The 13,547-nt window shown below is 48.0% G+C and overlaps 1 protein-coding gene across 5 annotated transcripts in view; it reads right to left on the minus strand.

Moving 5' to 3' along the window:
• CABIN1 (calcineurin binding protein 1) overlaps positions 1-13,547 on the minus strand; it is a 57,447-nt gene that overhangs the window by 28,692 nt on the left and 15,208 nt on the right. For 3 of the 5 annotated variants that reach the window (XM_028710832.2, XM_028710831.2, XM_077920117.1), the window contains exons 21-27: positions 12,800-13,006; positions 12,013-12,158; positions 11,156-11,417; positions 10,761-11,021; positions 9,809-9,960; positions 9,338-9,516; positions 404-592 (exon numbers count right to left, since the gene is read on the minus strand). In XM_028710832.2, the coding sequence (XP_028566665.2) occupies positions 404-592; positions 9,338-9,516; positions 9,809-9,960; positions 10,761-11,021; positions 11,156-11,417; positions 12,013-12,158; positions 12,800-13,006 (1,396 nt within the window). The remainder of the gene's footprint in view (positions 1-403; positions 593-9,337; positions 9,517-9,808; positions 9,961-10,760; positions 11,022-11,155; positions 11,418-12,012; positions 12,159-12,799; positions 13,007-13,547) is intronic. The other 2 variants (XM_028710834.2, XM_028710833.2) reach the window with 1 other exon arrangement.

The raw sequence follows: 13,547 nt of genomic DNA on the forward strand, positions 1-13,547 counted from the left end.
ATAAGGAAAACCCCATGTGCACAAAGACGTGAAATGCACGGCCAGGAGAAGACGTTCCCTTGGCTTGTTCTTGCTCCTGTCAGAGTAGCTCAGGAGAGGAAGGAGGTGCTCAGGACCCGTCAGGAACAGCCTCGTCCCTCTCTCCTAGGAGGAAGCTGCTGATTCCCCCGCTCTCAGTCCACTATTCACCACTCCTTTCCCTCTGGCAGCAACAACCACTTGCTGCTCCAGGAAGAAAAGTGTGCACTTGCTCCAGCCGCTCAAGCTGTGCTAAGCAATGATCTCTCTCTCTCTCTCTCTCTCTCTCTCTCTCTCTCTCTCTCTCTCTCACTCTCTCACACACACACACACACACACACACACACACACAGAGAGAGATCTTCACACACCAGGAATGACCTACCCCTTTCCTCTGCAGGTCCTGGGGCCTCTTTGCCAGCAGCGGTGGCAACAGCTTCCGAAGGGGACACAAAAGGCCTCCTCTCTGGAAAAGGCTTCTTTGCACTGTCTTGAGAGCTGGCAACCTCAGTGAACATGTCTTGGGTGGAGTTGGAATCAGAGAGCACCACCGCTGTGCTATCCTGACTCCGGTCTGCAGGAGGGAAAGGAGGGCAAGCATGAGGGGGCTCCCAGGGCCGTCTCTCCACACAAACTTCCACCCACCTTGTACATCAAGGACTCAGTGCCTCCTCCTCTCCTCCTCCTGCTCTTGGCCTTATCAAGGCTGTGCCTGCAATCCTCACTGCCCCTTCCTCCATTTCCAGCCAAGGCGGCCCATTCACCTTTCCTACCCTTAGCCTCACCCTGCTGTTTCTGCAGATTCCATCTAGGAGAATTCAGCAGTGCATCCCCCCTTCAGGAGCAATGCTCCATTTGAGACACAGCACTGGGCAGCTTTTTTCTCTGGAAGCAAACGGATGGCATAATCCAAAATCTGGTCTGGCTCCACCAGGACTCATTCGCCAGGGGCAGATTTTGAATGCCAATATTTCCAAATGCTGCGACAGTTGCAAGATTACAGTCAGAAAAGATCCAAAGCGGACTTTTCTATGTAATACTGCTGCTGCTGCTAGATCCTTGACACAGGAACACTGCAGCAACCCACCTGGACCTGACCAATGAATGAACAGAGACCAGGAACAGGTGCTGCAGAAGGCATTTCTAATCAAGATTCCGGATTTCACCCAAAACCAGAGCTTTCCAAACTGTGTGTTGCGACACATTAGTATGTCGGCTGCAGTGTGTAGATGTGTCACACGAACCTCCCCACAATCCTTCCGTGGATGGAAAGGGGTAAGATTAACCTCCGGTTTGCTAGTAAAACTGAATTACTGTGTCGTGAAATGATGCACGTCTAAAAAGTGTGCCACCAACAGGAAAAGTTTGGAAAGCTCTGCCCCAAACCCTTTTACAAATGCAGATACAATTGGACCTTAATGTTGTCTTAGGGTGTTCACAAAAGTGTGTGGGAGGGGTGTGTATGTTTGTTTCTCTATTTACTCTTCTGCAAAGTAATAATTTCAAAAACTTCTATTGTAGGGTAGCCAATTGGAAACTTTTTCCACTCCTGATGATGTACAGAAGTTTCAATATGTGAGGAAGGGCTCTCTTGGCCTAGCCTGTCACACAAGACCAGTGAAATCCAAGCATTTTGTGCCCTCCTGAGACATGCAGCAAAAATCCTTGTGTGACTGGAAGCCAGTTTGGAAAAGAAGATGCCTTAGAAGTGGGCAGATGGTGGCCAATGCAGCTTCTAATAACCCACCCACCTGCAGGAGTCTGCCAAGCACTGAAATGCCCCTTTCAAACCTGATGGGAAGGGGGAGGGGGAAAGACCAGTTTTTTTATTAGGCTGAGTGCAAAGACACGAAGAAAAATGCAGGTGCAGCAAACTTGCAGAAGTTACATAATTAGAAGCAACTGCAAGACAAGGCAACGGAAGAATTGTCTGCCTAAATAGGAGAGCTGTATTATCAAGATAGTGAAATTCCGCAGATAAAAAATGAAAACCACTACAGATGAAGAAATGCCACCAGTTGTGGCAACACAAAAAAATGGAAGATCCTGCAGAAGCCGAAGAGCTGCAAATTAAGATCTGGAGTTCCCAGAACAGTTCCCAAAGAGAGTGTCAGGCAAAAATATACAGAGACAAGGAAAAGCTCTCAAAGGCAATTACAAGCTTCCTCTGCTAGTGAATCTTCCTGTGGATATACCACTAAGGGTGGTCACTCGGAAGGTGGCTTCACTTGCTAGAAGTTAAGATTCAAGAACTGAAATCCAGTCAGCAGGAAACAACCAGCCCTCTGTCCAACATCTGGTCCCTTTCTTTATGTCATCTTTGAGCAAGTGCTCCACCAAAGTGTCAGTAGCCGAGTAGGAGCCACAGAGGCACATAAGAGAGCTTCACCTGCAACTGATCAATAGCACCAAGAGGGGATGGAGGAGGGGGGTGGGAAGGACAACTTTAATGCAGGCCCCAAACACCAAAAGGCTAAAGCCGATGTGCAGCCTAAGAGTTGAGCTGCCTCCACCATACAGAGACCAGCTTTGTACTGCATGTTAAGAGGCAGTGCCTGTTCAGCAGAGCCAGCAGGTCTGTGAAAGACACCAATGAGGATTCATGGAATTGTAGAGTTCGAAGGAACCCCAGGGGTCATCTAGTCTAACCCCATTCTTCTTCTGGCACTTCATTCTCACCATGGGTGCTGTAGAAGCATCTGGGTGGTGTCTAGGATGTTGCAGAAAAGGCACTACACATCTGTCAACGAAATATTCAAGAGGCTATGGAGAAATTTGGCAACAGCACTGCCATCCTACATATCAAACCACACCAGACCGCCATGTCGGAAAGTCTTCGGAGAGAACCATCCCCTACCTGACGATTTGGAAGAAGAGCTCTCAGATCATACCGCGCAAGCCAGGACGTCTGTGGGCAGAATATGCAACACAGAAGAACCTGGCTCAGTTGATTCAGAATGGCATCGCTTGTTTTAAAAACAAGAAAAGCAGAAATGTTGCCAAAGGCAGACGATGCTCTTCATTTTCACCAGCCACTATATCTGGGGAAATGTCCCAACACCAAGAAATGTGGGCTGGAAGCACTGCAGATCAGGCCTGACGTGTGTTCTCATGTCTGAATCCCATTCCAGCTGCAGGTTACAAAGTCATCTCAAAGGCAAATGCATCACTCTGAGATTATGGCGTACATCAGGATGCTGCAGTGGACATACTGCCAACGAGACGACCTACATGAAGACCACCCACCTCAGAATACCTCTCACACGGTCATATGACATGAGGAACGTCACGGGAATGTCATGGGGATGAGTGCGCATTTCAAGCATTATTAGCGGTATCTGCAATTTTTCAACTGTATTCTAATTATGTATTTTAGTATTGTTTAGCATTATCCTGCCCCTTCCTTTTCTGGTTATATTTAGATTATAAATTCTGCAATCAATTTTTGGAAATTTGAAAACAAACTAACAAACAAAAACATATAGACAGTGTGCGTAAGGCATATACGGAAATTAAAACAAAGGATCATAGTGGCTTTTATTTGTGCTATTTGAAAGTCAAGGACTCAACCATGGGAAACAGCATTTTCATAATCCGTGCACACCAAATTTATGTTTGGCTAGTTAAAACCCGCCCCCCTGCCCAGCCACCAATGAGCCTTTGTACATCTTCTAAGAGCCCTTTTCCAGAAGTACAAGGACTAGGCTATGAGTGTTAATGAAAGACACAACATTTGCAAAAAGCAGGGTTTGGCATGGTCAGAGAGTAGGGGATGATGGGAGTTGTAGTCACCCTCATCCAGGAGGGGACACAGGCTGCCCATCCCTGGCGCAAAGAACAGAACGGGATGGAGGCAGAGCATGTGTTAAGGCGGGGGGAGAATCCAAGGGTTGCAACTCATCTCGAGGAAGCTTTTCCAGAAACTGGATCTCTACATTACCACAGTGAACAGATTCCTCATCCCCCAAAGCGGTTAAGCTGCAGTTCTGGCCTATTGTTCAAGCAAGCCGTGATGGATAAAAAAGCAGGGAGAGAATATCTATGAACAGAGTTTTTAAAAAGGGTTAAGGCAGCACGGGCAATATTGGTTACAAAGGCACAACAAACACACAAAAGACGGCACGGGAAAAACGACGACAACAACAAGAAAAGCAACATTGAGTTGTACAAAGAGCACCAAATGACAAGAATGGATGCTTTCTGCTCTACTGAATGGATGAATGACACGGGCCTCCCCATGCATTTACTGAAGAACAAGTTAGAACACTCTGCTACACAGCAAACACGCTTAAGACAAATGTGACATCAAAACTAGACGAATCTTGGAAAGGAAGTCTGTCAAGTCTCTTGCCTGGGACAACTGGTTTTCATTTTAATAACTTCCCATTTCTATTTGCAACTTCTGGACTGGAGTTTGGAGTTCTTGGCTACTTAACCGTTACTAACGTTCCTCATTCAACCAGCTGCACCTTACTCTACCTCAGTCACTGAGAATCCCAGGATATGGCAAAATCAAGCTCTTTCTGTCAAAAGGATTCAGTTTATGAGTCCCTAAACCACACAGAAGCTGGGCTTATATGGCAGCTCCAACGCCACTGGAAGCCAACTCTTATGGACATGCTCACAGGGAGCAAGTAAAATGAGCCGTAATTGCTGTTTACGTTTTATTCAGAAGAAGTGAGCTCTATGCCGGAAAGACTGAAAAATCGACAACAGCCGAGCCTCTCTAGGGAGGGGATGCCAGAGTTGAGGCTCCATGCCATGTATAATACAGCATGTCAAACCTACAAAGATTACTGCAGCCAACCTATCTCTGCCCAAGAAAGGCACCCATTAGCAAGCCAGCTTGTAAAAGGTACTCTGTGCCCCCAAGAGACAATGAGGGATCAATGAGCTTCCACTTGCAAGCTGTGGACCTCCTCTTTCAAAAGCAAGGCACCTCCATCCAGAACAGATTTTGCACCCATTTCCCAGGCCTGACAATCACCTCTACACACACTGCCTCTGTCTTGTCAGGATCCAGCACTCTGTTTACTGGCCCTCATCCAGCCCGTTATCAAATCCAGACAATGATTCAGCAGGTGTGCTTGCAATTGGCCATGGGTGGGACCATTAAACTGCACTCCAGACAGGTCAGAGCTTTTTTGTGGGTTGATTCAGTTAACAAAAATCACAAAACAAATGAAGAGATAATACACCGTTAACTTAAAAAAGCAGCATAAAAACATTTCAGAATGGCAGTAAAAAGACTGAAAGGACCAGCAACAATTATAAATTAAACAGGATGCCGGTATGCTTTAGTTATCAAGCTCTCTTCTGACTTAAGAGGCAGTACGTTTCAAGCTCTCTTGTGACTTATGAGGCAGTACGTTTCCAAGCACAATTCAAAGTGTTGGCGTTGACCTTTAAAGCCCTAAATGGCCTTGGCCCAGTATACCTGAAGGAGCGTCTCCACCCCCATCATTCTGCCTGGACACTGAGGTCCAGCGCCGAGGGCCTTCTAGCGGTTCCCTCACTGTGAGAAGCCAAGCTACAGGAAACCAGGCAGAGGGCCTTCTCGGTAGTGGCTCCCGCCCTGTGGAACGCCCTCCCATCAGATGTCAAGGAGATAAACAACAATCTGACTTTTAGAAGACATCTGAAGGCAGCCCTGTTTAGGGAAGTTTTTAATGACTGATGCTTTAATGTATTTTTAATCTCTGTTGGAAGCTGCCCAGAGTGGCTGGGGAAACCCAGCCAGATGGGTGGAGTACAAATAAAAAATTATAATAATATTATTATTATAAATGCATCTGAATGAGACCAGTTGTTAGGAATCCCAAGTGGGGAGAGTTACTCAGGGCCTGTTTGCTGATGGGCTTCGCTTGGGGCATCTGATGGGCCACTGTGAGAACAGAAGGCTGGACTAGACTGGTGCTTGATCCAGCAGGACTCCCATGCTCTTAAGAAAGAAGACAGGTGTTTGGCAAGATAGAGATATTGAACTTATTTTGGGGGATGGGGTAAGAAACATAGAATGGTTATGCAGCAGGTGTCCCCAAATCTTCAGAGTTTTATGATGCATGCAGCATAACCAACACAAAGGAATATGAGCAGGGTGGGAGTTTTCTGTCTATTTGTCTGGTATAATAGAGAAGATATCGAAAGAGCAAGTCAAAAACTGTGTCTCAAAACTGAACGTAGCATATGGGCAAAGGAAGAATGAGGCCAAACACAGTCAAAGGTCTTTCTCCTCCTATTTCCTGTTGTTAATACAAATTAATTAATTAAGAAGAAATATTGGGGGATATATTTGACTGGAACATAAATGGCCTATATGCAACAAGTCAGTTTCTTCTTATAACTTTTTGGAAGAAACAAAATGTATCCATGTATTTCTAGAAGGGATCAATATTTTCGAATCAGACACTCTTTAAATGTGTTTGGAAATCCAGGCTACCAAATTGGAAGTAGGTGGTGGGTAAAAGGGCCACTTAGTTACATTCATTAAGCCTTTTCTGTATCCTGCTATCGAGAATTGCAGCCATTTCAAAAGAAGTGGTATTACAATTTATGTTAGCGGTATTGCTAAGATATAAAGTATGGCTTTGGCTGCAGGAGAATGAGAATCTTATGAATTTGCAAAAACATTGCATCAGTAATGTCATATGTGATCCCCACATAAATATTGTTTTATAAGCTGACTAGGAATAACTGTTGGCATTGTGGATAAACATGTGCTGATTATATTCATATTTTAAAACTGCCCCCTCAAAATAATTAATTGGCAATTGATATTATACTATGTTAAGCAGCTAGAAGAAATTATTACTAATTGGTATTATATCTCACCTGCCCTCCAAGAAAGTCAAGATGGAGTACATGGTTCTCCTCCTTTCCCATTTTATCCTCTCAACAACCCTGTTAGGTTGAGGGACTGAGCTTCACATGGCTGAGTGGGGATTTGAACTCTGGTCTCCCAGGTTCTAGCCTGACACTCTAACCAGTCCAACACCATTGACTCTGAAGCTCTTCAAGTCTTACAAAATTACCTGGAAGGATCTATTAAAAGGGCGAATGCTGAAGGGATTCCTAATTTGCTAGTGGCAGCAGAAAAAGCAATAGCTCACTTCTGGGGAAATGTTTACAGCACCACTGATTCAGACTTGGCTTCATAGGATATTGAATGTTGCTATAATGATAACGCGAACATATGCTTATCCATGCATGGGAGGAGCCAATATAGGAAGATCAGTTTACTGAGTAATGGATTTTACGGATTGGTTTTCGGCTTCCCCCCAAAATGTTCGAAAACCGGAACACTCACTTCTGGTTTTCGATGGTTCGGAAGCCAGAACATTCCGACTCCCAAGGTGTTCAGGAACCGAGGTACGACTGTATACTGAATACTTTTGACTGCTATTTATAGATTTATGTACACAGATATATGTAGGGTGTAAGGGGTTTATAGTTAACTGCGTCCTTTTTTCAGGGATTTGCTTAGTCTCAAAGTCTGGTCTACTGGACTGCTTTAGTCTCTCTCTCTCTCTCTCATACACACACACACACCATTTCCACTCTTGGGTCTTTCCCCCGATTCCTTCTGGCTCCTGGATTACCTTGAGATGCTCTCCAGAGAACAAAGCATGGCTGGAGCAGAAGTCCTGGCTCTGGATACCCACATTATAAACTGCCATTACACCTGGGAAGAGCCACGTGTGGCCTTTGTGGCACATCCAGTGGAGTCTGCTTATTTTATTTTGATTTAACCAACATGAGAGATACCCAAAACCAAACCAGCCCAGCACACCTAAAGAGACAGCTTCAAATTCAGTGCTGGCTTTCCTTCCCAAGCAGCTTTGTGGGATGGCTGTGAGCCCAGAAGCAAAGCATTTCCAAAGCACCATTTCAAAATAGACATGCTTTTGGGGGGTTTTTTTGGACAGAAATGCAAACATCCAACTTTTGTTGAGATGTCAGCATACCCCTCCCGAAGCCCAAAAGGGAATAATGCCAATATGATGAACCCACTTCCCAGGCGAGGCAGAGCAGGCAATTCTATATTAAGCTGCTGCTTCTCTGCCTGGGACGTGGGCTGCCGGGCCTGAGCCAAATCACTTTCAGCTCCTCTGTGCCAACGACGTTGTAAGATGCGACCAGCTGTGCAAGGCTTGGTTGTTCCTTTTGGAAAAATCCTATTGTTCCCTGGCTTTGGCCAAAAGGCATTCACACTTGGCACCTTCCACTGCAGTGGCAGCAGTAACTAGATACCTGGACAGAAGCAGCAACTCCAGGGACAAGGGCCAGATAAGGGAGAAGGAGGTGAGGAGGAGGCGGCTCTTCCAACTGTCCTTTGGGTTTTGTCAAAGGCAGGCAACTCATGCTCCCAAATCGTTCAGAAATACATTCGACTTTCAACATGCACAACCTACAGAACCCGTGAATCTGCCTTATGAAGCCAGGTCAAGTGATTTGTTCTTGTATCCTGACATTCTCCCCTCCAACTAGAAGCAGGGCAGTGGGGCTGCTGTTCCCATCACCTGCCACTACCCAGTCCTGCTGCCAGGGCCTAAAATCTTCTGAATACAACAAAGCAGGTCTCCCTAGTGCTATCCATGGGGGATTTGTGCTCATGGAAACAGACAGAATTCAACCAAACCATGCCAATTAAGGCACGAAATAATCTACAGGCCTTAACCCTCCAGCCCAAATTTGCTTCGGAATGCAGATATACTGCTAAAAGGAAACAAAAATAAGCACAAAAGCAATACTAAAGGGGTGTGTGTGCTAGTATTACTGTGACACACTCATCACAAATGTTCTCTACCCCAGTCTGAGATTGACAGCATTTTGCCACTAAGACTACTGGGTTATAATGTGCATCAGCAATGGAGATGAGCCAGCCAGTTTAGAAACTTCGGAGGAGGGGGAAAGGAAGGGAGAAGATGTAATAATAAGAGGAGGAGGAAAAGTTGCCAGCTGAAGCCTCTCCACTTCATACTGCGAACATGACACGCGTGCGGTTGCCACCTGCCTCCCATTGCCCAAATGGCAGAGGTCTGGATTTCAGAACTGCGCCCAGGACAATTTGCCTACGAATCCCACAGCATTCAACTGAGCCTCGAAATACCCTTGAATACAGATCATCCAACTGTCTTGCCCATTTAGGTTGGATGGGAGGTGGCGACCTTTATGAGGTTAATAATGAGTTGCAATATTGCCCGTGTTACCGCAGCCCCATCGCCCTCCTTGAAGCAAGCAAATCTGCCGAAATGAGCCCCCCAGCCCCCATGATTACAGCACCTCTCTGTGCCGGCAGTATTGAGAACAGGGACTGTACCATCCGGTGTTGCCTGCTGACGGTTTTTTTTACATTTGACGTAATCGTGGTCAACTGGAGTAGCTGTGTAGGGTGGGGAAGTCAGACCTGGACCGGATGAGGAGGGGAGGGAAGTCCCTGGGCCCGGCACAGTCCCGGCAGAGGAGTGGGAGTCGTCATCCACCAGGCAGAGCTTTTCTCTGGAGGAGAAAGAAGGGAGGGAGGCTGTACTGACACACAGTAGCACCTATTACAGGGCGTGAGGGCTACCACTCAAATCCCTCTAAGGAGGTCTGTTGTCAGTGTCTGGCAGTTGCACTTTGGCTCTGCCTGGAGAGCTTCCCTGGCCCAACCAGACATGGCAGGCAGCAGCTGTGACTGCCCCACCTGCAAGGCGATACAAGTGTTCACTTTAAGCCATTTTGGAGCTGGCAATGGAGCCTCCCATTTAACCGAAGCTCTCCCACTGACCCTGAGAAAGTCAGCACTCACTTTTCAGTTATTTTGGGGGTGTTCTTTTCATCCCCCCTGGCGAAAGGCCCTTCGGCAGCTTCCTTCATAAATGTGACCAGCATCTCGGCATCCACCCCAGAGTTGGGCTTCCCCACAAGCTTCAGAATGGAGGCGTGAAGCCGAAAATAGACCTAAGGGGAAGAAACAAAGGCAGGGCAACAACAACCTCCTGACATATTATAAATGTATCCCAAAAAACCTAGCTGGCCGTTTACCACTTTATTATCCATAGCAAACAATTAAATGTAAAGACATCCGCTTGCTATTGGCCGTGTAAGACAAAGAGGGCTGCTTTCTGCAGGATTGTGAGAAAGAAGCTGCTTGCCTGGAAAAGATGACAACTGAGAAGAAAGGCTCTCACCACATGCCGGAAAAGGGGCAGTTCTTGGAAGCTGCCACAAGTGATGGAGCGATAAAGAGGAGGGAAGAAAGAGCAATGGCTTGACCTTTGGACTGTATTTTTGAAAAACACTTTAAAGCTGCAGTTCTAAGACTTGGCCGGTGGTGGGTGGGGGTCACTGCCCAGCTCTCAATAGAAATCAGCCATATGAAACCACATCAGCGCTTGAGCTGCAGCAATTTCCTCTCTGGTTTAGGGGCATGTCAGGGGGCCGGAAAGGCTACAGATCCTTTGGATTCCTTCCTCCCCCCCCCACCCCCCCACCTCAAGCAAGTTGCCTTTCCAGCCCTGGCAAAGTCAGAAGGGCAAAGGCTGCAGATACTTTGATGCCGACTCCCACACTAGCTCTCCCTCTCTGAGCTCCCTACCCACCCTTCCTAGAGGGGGATCAGATGCAAGGGGAGGTAGTGGTTGCTATAGAGAACTCCTGCCCTGAACGTGCCAGTGGACCTTTCCCTCAAGAGCTCCGAGGGCCTTGAAGCTTGTTCTGCTTCAAGGCCACGTCTGGCTGGCTGGCTTCATTGCTTTTACCTCTAAGGCCTCCATTGCAAGCTCCGGCGGGTTATGATAGTGGATCTTCTTGGGGTACCTGGCCGCTTCCTCGTGCAGGAAATGACCCGCCTGCTTGTAGTGACGGAGGTAGACCACAGGCGGCTGCTTCTGCTTCTCGGCAATCTTCCCCAGCATGTAGTGGATCAGCCACTCCTCCTCGTCTCCGTCGCCCTCACAGTGAGACGCTGAAATGAAGCAGTGCTTGGCCGTCTCCAGCATGCCGTCGCGCCGCTCTGCCATCTGAAACATGGGGAGGGAGTTTCAAGCCTTGCTGCAGCAGCAAGAGCTGCTTGGGGTGGTTGCCCTTTTGGGTCTGGCGAGCCCCCGCTTCCCGACCCCGGCCGGGGCCTGCAAGCTCCAGCTCAAGCCCTCACCTGCTGCACGACCTCAGCTGGCAGCTCCGACTTCCACTGCTTCAGCTGCCTGGAGGCGAAGGAGTGCAACGCATAGGACATGGTGCCGTACTCTATCCACAGGGAGAGGTTGGAGCCGTCAATCTCCAGGGCTCGCTTGAAGGAGCTCAGAACGGGGGTGGCGTGCTTCCAGATGAGGCCGTCGCTCTTCAGCTCGTTGGAGTTCAGCTTGTCTTGGATGCGGCTGGCTCGAGCCAGCGCCATGCCAGCCCAAGAGTCAAACCTGGGAGAAGAACAGCACACAACAACCCCCCGCACCTTGAGAAGTTCAGTCCCGATCTCTCCCCCGTCTCACTTTGTTATATCACAACAGCCTTTTTGTGTTTCTTCTAAAGGTGTTTATTATACCCCATTGTCAGTCACCTTTGCAGCCCTGAACAGTTTGTGATCGGGGTATTTAAAAAAGACCACCTCCCTCCACCGGCTCTTGCGTTCCCTCCATGGCTACTGCTGGGAGCTTTTCAGCTCAGGTGCCCAGATTTTAGAAAGCTTATCTGGACACACACACAAGTTAGCATTTCCATGATGGTCATTATCCTGTGGCAGGGATTCAATTGCATACCAGCAAATTTAGGTTCGTGCAATTAAAAAGGGTTCATGTGTTCTGGCACAACAACACACACTGGGGGGACTGGTTGTGCGTGCCTCTTCAAGGCAGCAGATGCCAACACAACCACAATGTGCCAATGCTCAGGGCACAGGGAAAATGCAAGAAGCCCAAATGCAAGGGGCCCTTACATGACACACACACACCATCCAGGGACCAACGATGGAATGACCAGGCATCTCATCTGGTGTCGGGGGTTCACCAAGCTGACCTGTTAGGGCAGATGCAGATGTCATGCATGTAGAACTTGATGGCCTTAGACTGCTCCTTGTTCTTGAAGTGGTAATCTGCGAGGAGGTAGTACAGCTCTGTCACCACCGGAGGAGAGTAGTCGGCACCCTCAGGGAGAGCTGGCACCTGGCAAGAAAGGGGAGAATAAGGATGCCTGGGCTTGTCATGGGCAGCAGCTGCCACCACCTGAATGTGCCTGTGGAAGGAGACTCCTCACAGCCTTGGGGCTGAGTGGAAGGAAAAAAGCTGTTGAGAAAACTGCAATTGGCTTAGCAGGGAATGCCATCCTCAGGCCTCAAATTATTCTAATACAGGTGTGGGGAATTTGTGACTTCCCACATGTAATTGGACTCCAGCTCCCATCAGCTTTAGCAGCCAGCATGGCTCAGGGATGACGGGAGTTCATAGAAACATAGAATTGTAGAGCCAAGGGTCATCAAGTCCAACCTCCTGCAATGCAGGAATCTCAGTTGTAGTGCAACAGCTTCTAGAGAGCCAAAACAGGTTCTAAAGGAAGCAATATGTGAGAATAAGACTTTGAGAGAACTTAAACAAAAGAGCAGACATCACAAAAAGATGGAATTCAATTGCTGGATACCCACAAGGCAGTGAAGTCACTTCTCCGTTACAAATAGCCTGTATCTGAATGCACCAGCAAACCATGCTCATTGTTGACAAATGCACCCCCCACCCCTGAGAGAAGGCAGGAGCCCCAGCAGCACCCCCTCCCCCTTAATCACTCCCTAAATGATGCAAGAGGCTTGTACCTTGCTCAGAGTCCCTTCAATGTAGCTAGACACCTCCTCTATCCTCAGCATAGGCTTGTCCGTCCGAGGGACAATGGTGGCCATCTTCTTCAGAAGGTTGGCCAGGTCAGCAGACACTGTACTGGTTTTGTAGCTGTCAAATTCAGGAAGGGTCTTGGGCTTGAAATATTCAAACATGAACAAGGCGTCTTCCCACATCAGATCCACCTTGGAGAGAAGGCAAGAGATGCATCAGGCCTTGCCAGGAACAAGAGGAACTAAGTCAGATTTCGAGTGTACATCTCAGTCCAGCGCTGCTTAGCAACACAGAAAGCTGCCTTATGCAGCTGACTGGCAAAGGACACGTTGGTAGAGCATGAGGCTCTTAATCTCAGGGTCAAGGGTTCAAGCCCCAAGTTGGGCAAAAGGATTCCTGGACTAGATGACCCTTTGGGTTCCTTCCATCTCCACAATTCTTTGATTCTATGAGTCAGGCCACTAGTTCATCAAAGCCAGGAATGCCTACACTGACTGGAAGCAGCTCCTCCAGGATTTCCAGGCAGGGTTCTCTCCAAGCCCCGTCTGGAGATGCTGCTGGACTGAACCCGGGACCTTCTGTGTGCAATGCAGATGCTCTGCCACAGAGCTGCAATGGCCCTTCCCCACACGTGGGAGGAGGAGGAGGAGGAGGAGGAGGAGGAGGAGGAGGAGGAGGAGGAGGAAGACAAGGTCTACTCTGAGTCCAGCATTTCCCCCATGCAGGTAACAA

Source organism: Podarcis muralis, chromosome 16 (genome assembly GCF_964188315.1).
Source record: "Podarcis muralis chromosome 16, rPodMur119.hap1.1, whole genome shotgun sequence".
Taxonomy (NCBI): Eukaryota; Metazoa; Chordata; class Lepidosauria; order Squamata; family Lacertidae; genus Podarcis; species Podarcis muralis.